A 13802-nucleotide genomic window follows, 5' to 3' on the forward strand; every position below is an offset into this window, starting at 1 on the left:
TTCTCCCACCATCCATTCATCTTTCTCTGTTCTCCCACCATCCATACTAATCTTTCTCTGTACTCCCACCATCCATTCATCTTTCTCTGTTCTCCCACCATCCATACTAATCTTTCTCTGTTCTCCCACCATCCATTCATCTTTCTCTGTTCTCCCACCATCCATACTAATCTTTCTCTGTACTCCCACCATCCATTAATCTTTCTCTGTACTCCCACCATCCATACTAATCTCGCTCCCTATCTCTCCCTCCTGTTCCCCCAGCTCATGCAGCAACAGGCAGCCATCATGGCAGCGACCCACGGGGGCTACCTGACTCCCAGTGTGGCCTTCCCCGCCACCCAGATTCACCAGATGGGGGCGCTCAACATCAATGGTCTCCCACACAACTCCATGACCCCAGTGTCGGCTGAATTTCATCAGGCACTGGGTGAGCATTGCGTTTCATTCCCTTTGTGTGAGTGTTTGTGTGTGTTTATGTGAGTGTGGGGAGAGGGAACTCAGACTGCAGCAAGGCCAAGAGAAAAAAGTAGATTTAGTGCCTGCCTACTACTGATAATCCCAAATTATTCAGTTGGAGAAAAATGTAATCTGATGTGATTTGCATATTTATGTTGTGTATGCAGATATATTTTGGTACGGTAAATTGAATCGGGAGCATAATAGATTTGTTACAGGTACAGGCACTAATTTCCCCTCCGTCACTGGTTGAATCAATGTTGTTTCCACATCATTTCAATGAAATTACATTGAACCAACGTGGAATAAATGTTGAATTGACGTCTGTGCCCAGTGGGGATCTGCATGCAATTCCCTCTGTTTTCCATTACAAACGGCCCCATCATTCTATACAGACACATTACAGAGGACTTTGAGATAGCTACTGCATAACATCTGCTTATTCAGCAAAACTTCATTTTTGTCAACCTGAGGAACCCACAAGATCTTCTCTCACAAAGCATGCATCGAAATGAATAATACACAAGTCTTTGTTGTGTTTATTTGTATTTTTTCCCGACATTGCAGTATTGTGACTTTGGTAACTGTATAACTGAATAACTGTATATCAATGAGGGAATCAACAGTTAAGATGGTGCATCAGTCTGACATGACACATTTTAAAGCACCTTTACTTTCTACTGTGAAAATCAATATCACAGAATGGATTCTGTCAGTGACCATCTCTCTCTCTCTCACACACTCTCTCTCTCTCTCTCTCTCTCTCTCTCTCTCTCATTCTACCTCTCTCTCTCTCTCTCTCTCTCTCTCTCATTCTACCTCTCTCTCTCTCTCTCTCTCTCTCTCTCTCTCTCATTCTACCTCTCTCTCTCTCTCTCTTTCTCTTTCTCTCTCTCTCTCTCTCTCTCTCTCTCTCTCTCTCACTCTCATTTTCTCTATCTCTCTCTCTCCCTCTCTCTCATTTTCATTTTCTCTCTCTCCATCTACCTCTCTCTCTTTCTCTCTCCCTCTCCCTCTCCCTCTCCCTCTCCCTCTCTCTCTCCCTCTCTCATTCTCTATTTTGCTCTCCCTCTCGCTTTCTCTATTTTTCTCTATTTTTCTCTCTATCTCTCTTGCTCTCTCTCCCTCTCATTTTATTTGTCTCTCTCTCTACCTCTCTTTCTTTCTTTCTCTCTCTCTCTCTTTCTCTCTTTCTCTTTCTTGCTTTCTCTCTCTCTCCCTCTCCCTCTCACTCTCTATCTCGTTTTCTTTTTCTCTCTCGCTCTCTCTCTATCTTTCTCTCTCTCTCGCTCTCTCTCTCTCTCTCCCTCTCTCTATCTCTCTCGCTCTGACATGGTTTAATGCATGCATGTATGATGGAACATGCCAATATACACATGCTGTTTACTGTATGTGTATATGCACTCATTTGCAAAGTTAAGTTGTTGGAGGAGGCTGGAGAGGGGCTATTTGTCAAATATTTACAGTGACATCTTTAGTGCAAAGTGGGCTTTTTTTTTTACACACGGATAATCAATCAAAGAAAGTGATTAAAAGTGTAGCTGAGGGGCTTCTTCTCTGTTGATAATACAGGACAGAATTACACTGCATTGTGTGTGTTGTGTTTGACTGCAGTATAATACCACTGTGATGAAAGACCAATAGATGGGACCACCGCATGTACTTTATATGCACATATTGTATGGACTATGAGTGCAGTAAATACATAATACCGATTTGAAATATACAAAAGTGCATAGTCAATGCCAGGATATATAGAAATATATTATTTCATATAAATGTAACCTTCTCAAAGGGCCTCATGATATTGCATCACCTTGCATCACCTTGGGGGCGTTGAGTCAGTGGTGTATCAATCCACATTGCAAGGAGCATAATGAATGGGCCTGAGGTATTGAAAAGAGCTCACCATGGTGTGTGTTCTGGAACCCTGGTGTGTATTCTAGAACCCTGGTGTGTGTTCTAGAACCCTGGTGTGTGTTCTAGAACCCTGGTGTGTGTTCTAGAACTCTGGTGTGTGTTCTAGAATTGGACACGCTTCAGTGTAAACTACAGTCTGCTGATGACCTTATGAATCCAATGCATTATTAATCCCAGCAAGAACGCATGGCTTTTCTTGAATTTCCAAAAACTACAATAAATATGAAATACATGTTTAATTAATTCATTAATTCATTGGCGTCTGTGCTGGTAGGCAGCAGACTGGTGTATGTATGCAGCAGCAGACTGGCGTATGTATGCAGCAGCAGACTGGCGTATGTATGCAGCAGCAGACTGGTGTATGTATGCAGCAGCAGACTGGCGTATGTATGCAGCAGCAGACTGGCGTATGTATGCAGCAGCAGACTGGTGTATGTATGCAGCAGCAGACTGGTGTATGTATGCAGCAGCAGACTTGGAGTATGTATGCAGCAGCAGACTGGTGTATGTATGCAGCAGCAGACTGGTGTATGTATGCAGCAGCAGACTGGTGTGTGTATGCAGCAGCAGACTGGTGTATGTATGCAGCAGCAGACTGGTGTATGTATGCAGCAGCAGACTGGTGTATGTATGCAGCAGCAGACTGGTGTATGTATGCAGCAGCAGACTGGTGTATGTATGAGGCAGCAGACTGGTATATGTATGAGGCAGCAGACTGGTATATGTATGCAGCAGCAGACTGGTGTATGTATGCAGCAGCAGACTGGTGTATGTATGCAGCAGCAGACTGGTGTATGTATGCAGCAGCAGACTGGTGTATGTATGAGGCAGCAGACTGGTGTATGTATGCAGCAGCAGACTGGTGTATGTATGCAGCAGCAGACTGGTGTATGTATGCGGCAGCCTCCCCTTTCACATGTCGACCAGCCCATTACTTATTTAGAGTTCATTGAAGGAACACATGACATTACTGGCAAGGCTGTCTGTTTAAGGGGGCTGAGAGATTCTACAGCCATTCAGAGACTTTGGGACTAATGCTCTAAATAAGTGGAATAATTCATTGTAACGTCAAAGACATGCTTTCATATTCTTTAGTGATGCTGACCCTCTGGGAGTGGTTTAAATGTATGCATCAAGTTGGTCTCATGGACTCTCAATATCTTGATTCCATGCATTGCCACTATTCTTAGATGTGTCCCACAATTCAGCTGTGCCAAATATGCGGCCTAGACATCAACTATAAAAAAGTGTGAGCCTCTATCTTGATAACCTTAGCCTAAATCTCTCTTTAAGAACTGGAGATGTGCATAACATATCAGTAGCTGATGACAGGTGCCTTACTAAATCCCGCGATGCAGTGCCTGCATTTCCATAGACCACAAACAGTGCCGTAAAGATTACCATTCAAAGCCTGCCTGATCTTGAGGTAAACATGGAGCATTATCCTCTTTTGTAATGATCTGAATCCCCTCTGCGCCCACCTACCTATCACTGTGCCATAAAAACACAACAACATCAATAAAGCTTGTTTACGACAGCCAAAAAAGTTTAGAGAGCCTCAAAGGTTAAAACCTTTTACTGCTGTGGGCTAAATCATTGTCACACAAAGTGATTATTGGTAGTCTTAAACAAATCTACTTTGAAATAAAATTATACACCTCATACACATGGTTATGGGCTTTAAAAAAGAAAACACCTGTATCATTTGTATTTGTATTTATTATGGAGGCAGCAGCTACTCCTCCTGGGGAGCGGCAAAATTGAGGAAGTTTATACAATTTTAAAAACATACATTCACAGACTGTGTGCTCTCTGTCCCCTACTCCACCACTACCACATATATACAGTACAAAATCCATGTGTACGTGTGTGTATAGTGCGCATGCTATCGTGTGTGTGTGTATGCATATATCTGTGCCTATGTTTGTGTTGCTTCACAGTCCCCACTGTTCCATAAGGTGTTTTTTTATCTGTTTTTTAAATCTAATTGTACTGCTTGCATCAGTTACTTGATGTGGAATATAGTTCCATGTAGTCATGGCTCTATTTAGTACTGTGCGCCTTCCATAGTCTGTTCTGGACATGGGGACTGTGAAGAGACCTCTTGTGGTATGTTTTGTGGGGTATGCATATGTGTCCGAGCTGTGTGCTAGTTGTTCAAACAGACAGCTCGGTGCATTCAACATGTCAATGCCTCTTATAAATACAAGTAGTGAAGAAGTCAATCTCTTCTCCACTTTGAGCCAGGACAGATTGACATACATATTATCAATATTAGCTCTCTGTGTACATCCAAGGGCCAGCCGTGCTGCCCTGTTCTGAACCAATTGCAATTCTCTTAAGTCATTTTTTGTGGCACCTGACCACATGACAGAACAGTAGTCCAGGTACAACAAAACTAGGGCCTGTAGGACCTGCCTTGTTCATAGTGTTGCTAAGAAGGAAGAGCAGCGCTTTATCATGGACAGACTTCTACCCATCTTAGCTACTGTTGTATCAATATGTTTTGACCAGGACAGTTTACAATCCAGGGTTACTCCAAGCAGTTTAGTCACCTCAACTTGCTCAATTTCCACATTATTTATTACAAGATTTTGTTGAGGTTTAGGGAATGAATTGTACCAAATGCAATGCTTTTAGTTTTAGAAATATTTAGGACTAACTTATTCCTTGCCTCCCACTCTGAAATGAACTGCAGCTCTTTGTTAAGTGTTGCAGTCATTTCAGTCACTGTAGTAGCTGACATGTATAGTGTTGAGTCATCCGCATACATAGACACACTGGCTTTCCTCAAAGCCAGTGGCATGTCATTAGTAAAGATTGAAAAAAGTAATGGGCTTGACCGCTACCCTGGAGAATTCCTGATTCTACCTGGATTATGTTGGAAAGTCTTCCATTAAAGAACACCTTCTGTGTTCTGTTAGACAGGTAACTCTTCATCCACGATATAGCAGGGTGTGTAAAGCCATAACACATAAGTTTTGCCAGCAGCAGACTATGATCGATAATGTCAAAGGCCGCACTCAAGTCTAACAAAACAGCTGCCACAATCTCTTTATCATCAATTTCTCTCAGCCAATCATCAGTCATTTATGTAAGTGCTGTGCTTGTTGAATGTCCTTCTCTATAAGCATGCTGAAAGTTTGTTGTCAGTTTGTTTACTGTAAAATATTATTGTATCTGGTCAAACACATTTTTTTCCAGAGGTTTACTAAGGGTTGGTAACAGGCTGATTAGGTGGTTATTTGAGCCAGTAAAGGAGGCTTTACTATTCTTAGGTAGCGGAATGACTTTAGCTTCCCTCCAGGCCTGAGGGCACACACTTTCTAGTCTTAAATTGAAGATGTGGCAAATACGAGTGGCAATATCGATTGCTATTATCCTCAGTAATTTTCCATCCAAGTTGTCAGACCCCGGTGGCTTGTCATTGTTGATAGACAACAATCATTTTTTCACCTCTTCCACAGTCACTTTACGGAATTTAAAAGTACAATGCTTGTCTTTCATAATTTGGTCAGATATACTTGGATGTGTAGTGGCAGCATTTGTTGCTGGCATGTTATGCCTAAGTTTGCTAGTCTTGCCAATGAAAAAAATCATTAAAGTAATTGGCAATATCAGTTGGTTTTGTGATGAATGAACCATCTGTTTCATTGAATGATGGAGCTGAGATTGCCTTTTTTCACAGAATTTAATTTAAGGTGCTCCAAAGCTTTTTACTATCATTCTTTATTTCATTTCTCTTGGTTTCATAGTGTAGTTTCTTCTTATTTTTATTCAATTTAGTCACATGATTTCTCAATTTGCAATAAGTTTGCCAATCGGTGGAGCAGCCAGACTTATTTGCCATTCCTTTTGCCTCATCCCTCTCAACCATACAAATGTTCAATTCCTCATCAATCCATGGGGATTTAACAGTTTTTACAGTCATTTTCTTAATGGGTGCGTGCTTATTAGCCACTGGAATAAGCAATTTCAGTGTCTGTTTGCTCCTCATTACACACCACGGACCAACAGATATTCTTTACATCAATAACATAGGAATCACTACAAAACGTATTGCATGACCTCTTATACACTTTATTAGGCCCAGCCTTTGGAACTTTGGTTTTCCTATATATGGCTACTGTATTGTGATCACTACGTCTGATGGATCTGGATACTGCTTTCAAGCTAATTTCTGCAGCATTAGCGAAGATGTGATCAATACATGTTGATGATTTCATTCCTGTGCTGTTTGTAACTACCCTGGTAGGTTGACTGATAACCTGAACCAGGTTGCAGGCACTGGTTACAATTTGAAGTTTTTTCTTGAGTGGGCAGCTTGATGAAAGCCAGTCAATATTTAAATCACCCAGAAAATATACCTCTCTGTTGATATCACATACGTTATCAACCATTTCACACTTGTTATCCAGATACTGACTGTTAGCATTTGGAGGTCTATATATATCAGATTTAGACTTTATATACAATACCGTTCAAAAGTTTGGGGTCACTTAGAAATGTCCTTGTTTTCCATGAAAACATACATGAAATTAGTTGTAAAATGAATAGAAAATATAGTCAAGACGTTGACAAGGTTATAAATAATGATTTTTAATTGAAATAGTAATTGTGTCCTTCAAACTTTGCTTTCATCAAAGAATCCTCCATTTGCTGCAATTACAGCTTTTGGCAGACCTTTGGCATTCTATTTCTCAATTTGTTGAGGTAATCCGAAGAGATTTCCCCCCATGCTTCCTGAAGCACCTCCCACAAGTTGGATTGACTTAATAGGCACTTCTTACGTACCATACGGTCAAGCTGCTCCCACAACAGCTCAATAGGGTTGAGATCCGGTGACTGTGCTGGCCACTCCATTATAGACAGAATACCAGCTGACTGCTTCTTCCCTAAATAGTTATTGCATAGTTTGGAGCTGTGCTTTGGGTCATTGTCCTGTTGTAGGAGGAAATTGTCTCCAATTAAGCACCGTCCACAGGGTATGGTTTTGCAAAATGGAGTGATAGCCTTCCTTCTTCAAGATCCCTTTTACCCTGTACAAATCTCCCACTTTACCACCAAAGCACCCCGAGAACATCACATTGCCTCCACCATGCTTGACAGATGGCGTCAAGCAATCCTCCAGCATCTTTTCATTTTTTCTGTCTCACGGATATTCTTCTTTGTGATCAGAACACCTCAAACTTAGATTTGTCTGTCCATAGCACTTTTTTCCAATCTTCCTCTGTCCAGTGTCTGTGTTCTTTTGCCCATCTTAATCTTTTCTTTTTATTGGCCAGTCTGAGATATGGCTTTTTCTTTGCAACTCTGCCTAGAAGGCCAGTATCCCGGAGTTGCCTCTTCACTGTTGACATTGAGACTGGTGTTTTGCGGGTATTATTTAATGAAGCTGCCAGTTGAGGTCTTGTGAGGCGTCTGTTTCTCAAACTAGACACTCTAATGTACTTATCCTCTTGCTCAGCTGTGCACCGGGGCCTCCCACTCCTCTTTCTATTCTGGTTATAGCCAGTTTGCACTGTTCTGTGAAGGGAGTAGTACACAGCGTTGTATGAGATCTTCAGTTTCTTGGCAATTTCTTGCATGGAATAGCCTTCATTTCTCAAGAATAGACTGATGAGTTTCAGAAGAAAGGTCTTTGTATCTGGCCATTTTGAGCCTGTAATCGAACCCACAAATGCTGATGCTCCAGATACTCAACTAGTCTAAAGAAGGCTAGTTTTATTGCTTCTTTAATCAGAACAACAATTTTCAGCTGTGCTAACATAATTGCAAAAAGGTTTTCTAATGATCAATTAGTCTTTTAAAATGATAAACTTGGATTAGCTAACACAACGTGCCATTGGAACACAGAAGTGATGGTTGCTGATAATGGGCCTCTGTACGCCTATGTAGATATTCCATTAAAAATCTGCCGTTTCCAGCTTCAATAGTCATTTACAACATTAACAATGTCTACACTGTATTTCTGATCAGTTTGATGTTATTTTAATGTACAAAAAAATTAGCTTTTCTTTCAAAACAAGGACATTTCTAAGTGACCCTAAACTTTTGAACAGTAGTGTACATCACACAAGACTGAAATGTAAGCAAAACTGTTTGACATAGAAACACCGGATTTTTGTTTTATGTTATTTTATATCATCTTTATTAATTATGAAAATATGAAAAATATGAATAACATTCCACCCATGAGGCCAAAGAGGGTGCTTTTGGTCATTGACAGCAGGAAAGAGCTACGGGGAGTTCTCTGAAAACAATGAAACATCCATTTGATCAACAGATGTAAAGCATTTAAGCTTGATGGCGCATAAGCAGCCGGCCAGATGGTTGACTTGATTAGAGCATGTGTCCTTACAATGATACATGATGATGCTTATTGAAAATAATGTTCAGCAGGTGCACTTCCTGAGCTACAAAAGAAATCAAAATGAAACGGTAAAAAAAGATGTACCAATCCCAGGGGATAGATAGGGGGAGGGGTGTGAAAGGAAAACGGCAGTCAAGAGTGCTTTGTTAGGTCAATCACATGAGCAGGAAGTGTATAATCAAAGTCACATAATGTTATGTTCCAGAGCACTGCACTACATGGGCTGAATGCATATGTTCCGTGTAGGGCCCTGCCTAACCACACTCCCATTCAATTCATCCCTGACTGTGTCATTGATGAAAGTGGGTTTAGATTGGGGTCAAAAACATGGTGCAGGACGATTCCACAGAGTGATTAATGCCACAGCTGAAGCTAATGAGCTGTTTGACATAGTGTTTGTGACCACCTGAAGGGCTCTGTGCAGCACTACACCTCAGTGGGAACGCCTGCCTGGCTGCCTGACTGGGCTGCCTGCCTGTCTGACTGACTGGGCTGCCTGCCTGACTGGGCTCAGGGCTGCCTCACCTTGGGTTGCTGTGTGTCATATTAGCCATTGGATTCCAGCTCAGACAGAATCCCCCTTTGGCACAAGCCCCATTTGTCCTCCCAGGGTTGCTGCATACAGACCCCGACACCGAATCACATTTTATAAAATATCTACCATATAAAGGCTCACCATCATCTAAAATATAGCTCCTTTTTGTAGGCTGGACTTCATCACATTACAATGGATATGATTTTAATGACGCAAAGTAATGTTCAGTAGCAACATTTTGTAGATTTCTTGCTAACTTAATCTATACCAAGACTGTTTTACCATGACGTTTGAACAACTAGAATATATACGATTATATGCGATTGCACCTAGTTTTTAAAATCAACTAAATGAAAACATCTGTTATGAATGCTTATTTCTTGCTTCACTGAGAGACTGTCCTTGTGTACATAATGACTGTGGTCCTCTCCAATATGGGTACAGTGCTCCTTGTTGATTTGATTGTATAATTAGCATAATAAATACTTATTTTGCATATGGCTGCCCTCTATCTCAGTGCAATCATAATAGGGTGTAAATCCACAATTTTCCCAAAGAATAGACTGCAATAATGTAAATGTAATTATGCTTTCATAGCATAAAACCAAGTGGACTATGTAGTAGAATCACTTCATGGCATAATAACTGTAGAAAGCTGACAGATAAGACAGAGTTGTGTAATATAAGCAATCTCTTAAACCATAGCATCCTATTACCCATTCTGAAGTACAAAACAACATGTAATTATTTGGGGCCGATGCATTCAGTAAACAGGCATATGTATATTCACATGCTTGTGTGTGCTTTGCAAACACACTATGAATATGATTTTCACAATGCGAGGCTATATGTACGCTGGAGTATAAAATGAAATGTTTTGTTATGTATGGCACCATATGGAGAACAATCTTTGTCATACTCAAGCTAGAAAGACATTTACTGAGGCCTGCTCTTAATATTTGAGCAGTAGGTTATGTGATGTTATGGGTGTGTGAACAAAGGAATATGAGGCTAAATGAAATCATGTTCTCAGGATATTCTTCAGAATCCCACCTGTCCATAGCGAAGTACTTATTGTATACCAAAGGTTTTGAGCAGTTTCACCCCCCCCAGAGATATACACTGAGTGTACAAAACATTCGGAACACCTTCCTAATATAGAGTTTTAACCCCCCCTTCCACACACACCCCTTTTGCCCTCAGAACAGCTACATTTGTCAGGGTATGGACTCTACAGGTGTCGAAAACGTTCCACAAGGATGCTGGCCCATGTTGACTCGTCAGCTGTCAGAGCAGCTTACCGATCGCTGCAGCTGTACACAGCCCATCTGTAAATAGCCCATCCAACCAACTACCTACCTCATCCCCATATTTGTTTTTGTTTTTCTGCTCTTTTGCACACCAGTATTTGTACTTGCACATCCTCATCTGCACATATATCACTCCAGTGTAAATTGCTAAATTGTAATTACTTTGCCACTATTGGCCTATTTATTGCCTTACCTCCTTACTTCATTTGCACACACTGTATACAGATTTTTCTATTGTGTTATCGACTGTACAATTTTTTGTCCCATGTGTAACTCTGTGTTGTTTTTGTTGCACTGCTTTACTTTATCTTGGCCAGGTAGCATTTGTAAATGAGAACTTGTTCTCAGCTGGCCTACCTGGTTAAATAAAGGTGAAATAAAAAATAAAAAAAATAAAAAAGCTTCCCACAGTTGGGTCAAGTTGGCTGGATGTCCTTTGGGTGGTGGACCATTCTTGATACACACAGCAAACTGTTGAGAATGAAAAACCCAGCAGTGTTGCAGTTCTTGACATGGACCAGTGCACCTGGCACCTACTACCATACCCTGTTCAAAGGCACTTAAATATTTTGTCTTGGAATATGTGGAAAGGTTGGGACTATCTCAAGGGATGGAGATGGCCGCTAGTAATGTGAAAAATATTCAAAAGGCCAACAGTGAAAGTTGTGCAGTGCATCAGGTGACAAAAGAGGTGGCAGGAAAAAGGGGAAAAGCAGTGGAATGTTTCAGATGTGGAGGGACACATTATGGTAACAACTGTAAGTTCATGGAGACTGTCTGTCACAATTGCAACAAAAAGGGACATTTAGCAAAAAAAATGCAGGGGTCCTAGGAGCAAGTCAGAGGGTGGGCGGACTGGGTTGGGCAAGTTCACAGCACCAAAGCCTCAGTCAGCAGCGCACCACCTAGAGAGCACAGAGGAGGAGGAAGAGCATTGTTCCTACAACATGTTTAATGTGAGTGAGCCGTGCGCAGAGCCTATCTATGCTACAGTGGAGGTAGATGGAAAGCAGATGAGGATGGAGGTTGACACGGGGGCCTCTGCCTCTGTCATAAGTGAGGAGACCTACAAACAAAAATGGGGCTCAAGACAGGTTTCTGCCCTCACACCGGCAGGGATCAGACTGCGTACGTACACCGGGGAGACCATACCATTGCTGGGGGCTCTAGAGGTGGACATTGCATACAACAGCCAGGAAGCGAGAGCACGGCTCCTGGTGGTGAAAGGGAATGGGCCTAGTTTACTAGGGCGTGACTGGCTAAACAAAATACAACTGAGCTGAGGTGAGATAAAACACACCCGAGTGACTGAGGATGTCATTCAAAAGTACCCAGAGATTTTTAAAGATGAACTGGGCACACTGCAGGGCACTGCAGTTAAGCTGTTCGTGGATCCTCAGGCCAAGCCTCGCTTTTTCAAGCCCAGGACAGTGCCTTACGCCATGAAAAAGAAAGTGGAAGATGAGTTGGAGCGGCTGAAGGAAGCAAACGTCATTGCTCCCGTTCAGTTCTCCCGCTGGGCAGCTCCCATCGTTCCCGTTCAGAAAAGTGACGGCACGGTGCGTACATGTGGGGACTACAAACTCACCATCAACAGGGCCTCTAAGCTAGACGCTTACCCGCTGCCATGGGTGGAGGACTTGTTCGCGACACTGGCAGGAGGCAAGACGTTCTCAAAGCTTGACATGAGTCACGCCTACCAACAGCTCCTCCTGGACGAGGACTCAAAAGAGTATGTCACAGTGAACACGCACAAAGGCTTGTTCAGGTACAACCGCTTGGTTTTCGGAGTGGCGTCCAGCCCAGCCATTTTCCAGAGGACAATGAACAATCTGCTGCAGGGGATCCCTCATGTAGCAGTGTACCTGGATGACATCCTGGTTACAGGGGAGACGGAGGAGGAGCACCTCCACCATCTGGACCAGGTGTTAAAGAGATTCCCTGAGGCAGGGCTGCGCCTGAAGCGTAGCAAGTGCACATTCCAAGCACAGAGTGTGACATACCTAGGTCACAAGATCACAGCGCAGGGTCTGTGTCCTGTGGAGGACAAAGTCAGGGCAATCAAGGATGCTCCAAACCCCAAGAATGGGTCAGAGCTCAGGTCGTTCCTGGGCATGGTGAACTACTATGGTAAGTTCCTCCCGGAGCTGTCAGCAGTGTTGGCTCCACTTTATCAGTTGCTACACAAAGACTGTAAATGGAAGTGGGGGCCAGCACAAGAGAAAGCTTTCAAGGAAGTGAAAGCACTACTACAATCAGCACAACTTCTGGTTCATTTTGACCAAGACAAAGAGATCATCCTGTCATGTGACGCCTCACCCTATGGCGTCGGGGCAGTACTCTCTCATCAGATGGAGGACGGGTCAGAGAGACCCATAGGATTCGCATCACATACGCTGACGAGTGCTGAGAAGGGTTATTCACAGTTAGACAAGGAAGGTCTGGCCATAGTCTTTGCTGTGAAACGCTTCCATCAGTACCTCTACGGTCGTCATTTCACCATATGCACTGACCACAAACCACTGATGAGCCTTTTTAGTGAATCAAGATGCATTCCGCCCATGGCTTCAGCAAGGTTACAGCGCTGGGCCCTGACACTGTCAGCTTACCAGTACACGATAGTGTATAGAGCGGGGAAGGACAATGCAAATGCAGACGCGCTCAGCCGTCTCCCGCTACCAGAGATGCCTGCCACAACTGTGGTGCCTCCCGAGACAATTTTCCTAATGGAGAGATTGTCAAACTCACCTGTGAATGCCAAACAGATCAAACAGTGGACAGACCGGGATCCTATCCTGTCCCAAGTGAAAAGATTCCTGATGCAGGGTTGGCCTCCTGTCATAGAGGATGATGGACTAAGACCTTATGCAAAGCGCAAAACTGAGCTGAGTGTGCAGGATGGCTGCATACTCTGGGGGTCCAGAGTGGTTGTTCCACCCCCTGGCCGTCCGCAGCGCCCCGTTTCACCCGGCCTCAAATGGCTTAGCGGAGCGGGCTGTGCAGACACTGAAAGAGGGGCTCAAAAGGATGACTGGGGGAACCATCACAACTAAGCTCTCTTGGTTCTTGTTCCAGTACCGCATCACGCCAAAAACAACAACAGGACAGGCTCCAGCGGTGATGTTAATGGGCAGAAAGCCAAAAGCTCACCAGGATCTACTGCGTCTGAACATCAGAGCACGAGTGGAACAGAAGCAGGAGAAAC

General features: G+C 43.0%; 1 protein-coding gene across 11 annotated transcripts in view; it reads left to right on the forward strand.

Moving 5' to 3' along the window:
• Positions 1-13802, forward strand: part of LOC115192639 (CUGBP Elav-like family member 5) — a 335938-nt gene that overhangs the window by 307961 nt on the left and 14175 nt on the right. For all 11 annotated transcript variants that reach the window (XM_029751379.1, XM_029751383.1, XM_029751380.1 and 8 more), the window contains one exon: positions 265-430. In XM_029751379.1, coding sequence (XP_029607239.1) covers positions 265-430 — 166 coding nt within the window. The remainder of the gene's footprint in view (positions 1-264; positions 431-13802) is intronic.

This window comes from Salmo trutta, chromosome 4 (genome assembly GCF_901001165.1).
Source record: "Salmo trutta chromosome 4, fSalTru1.1, whole genome shotgun sequence".
NCBI lineage: Eukaryota > Metazoa > Chordata > Actinopteri > Salmoniformes > Salmonidae > Salmo > Salmo trutta.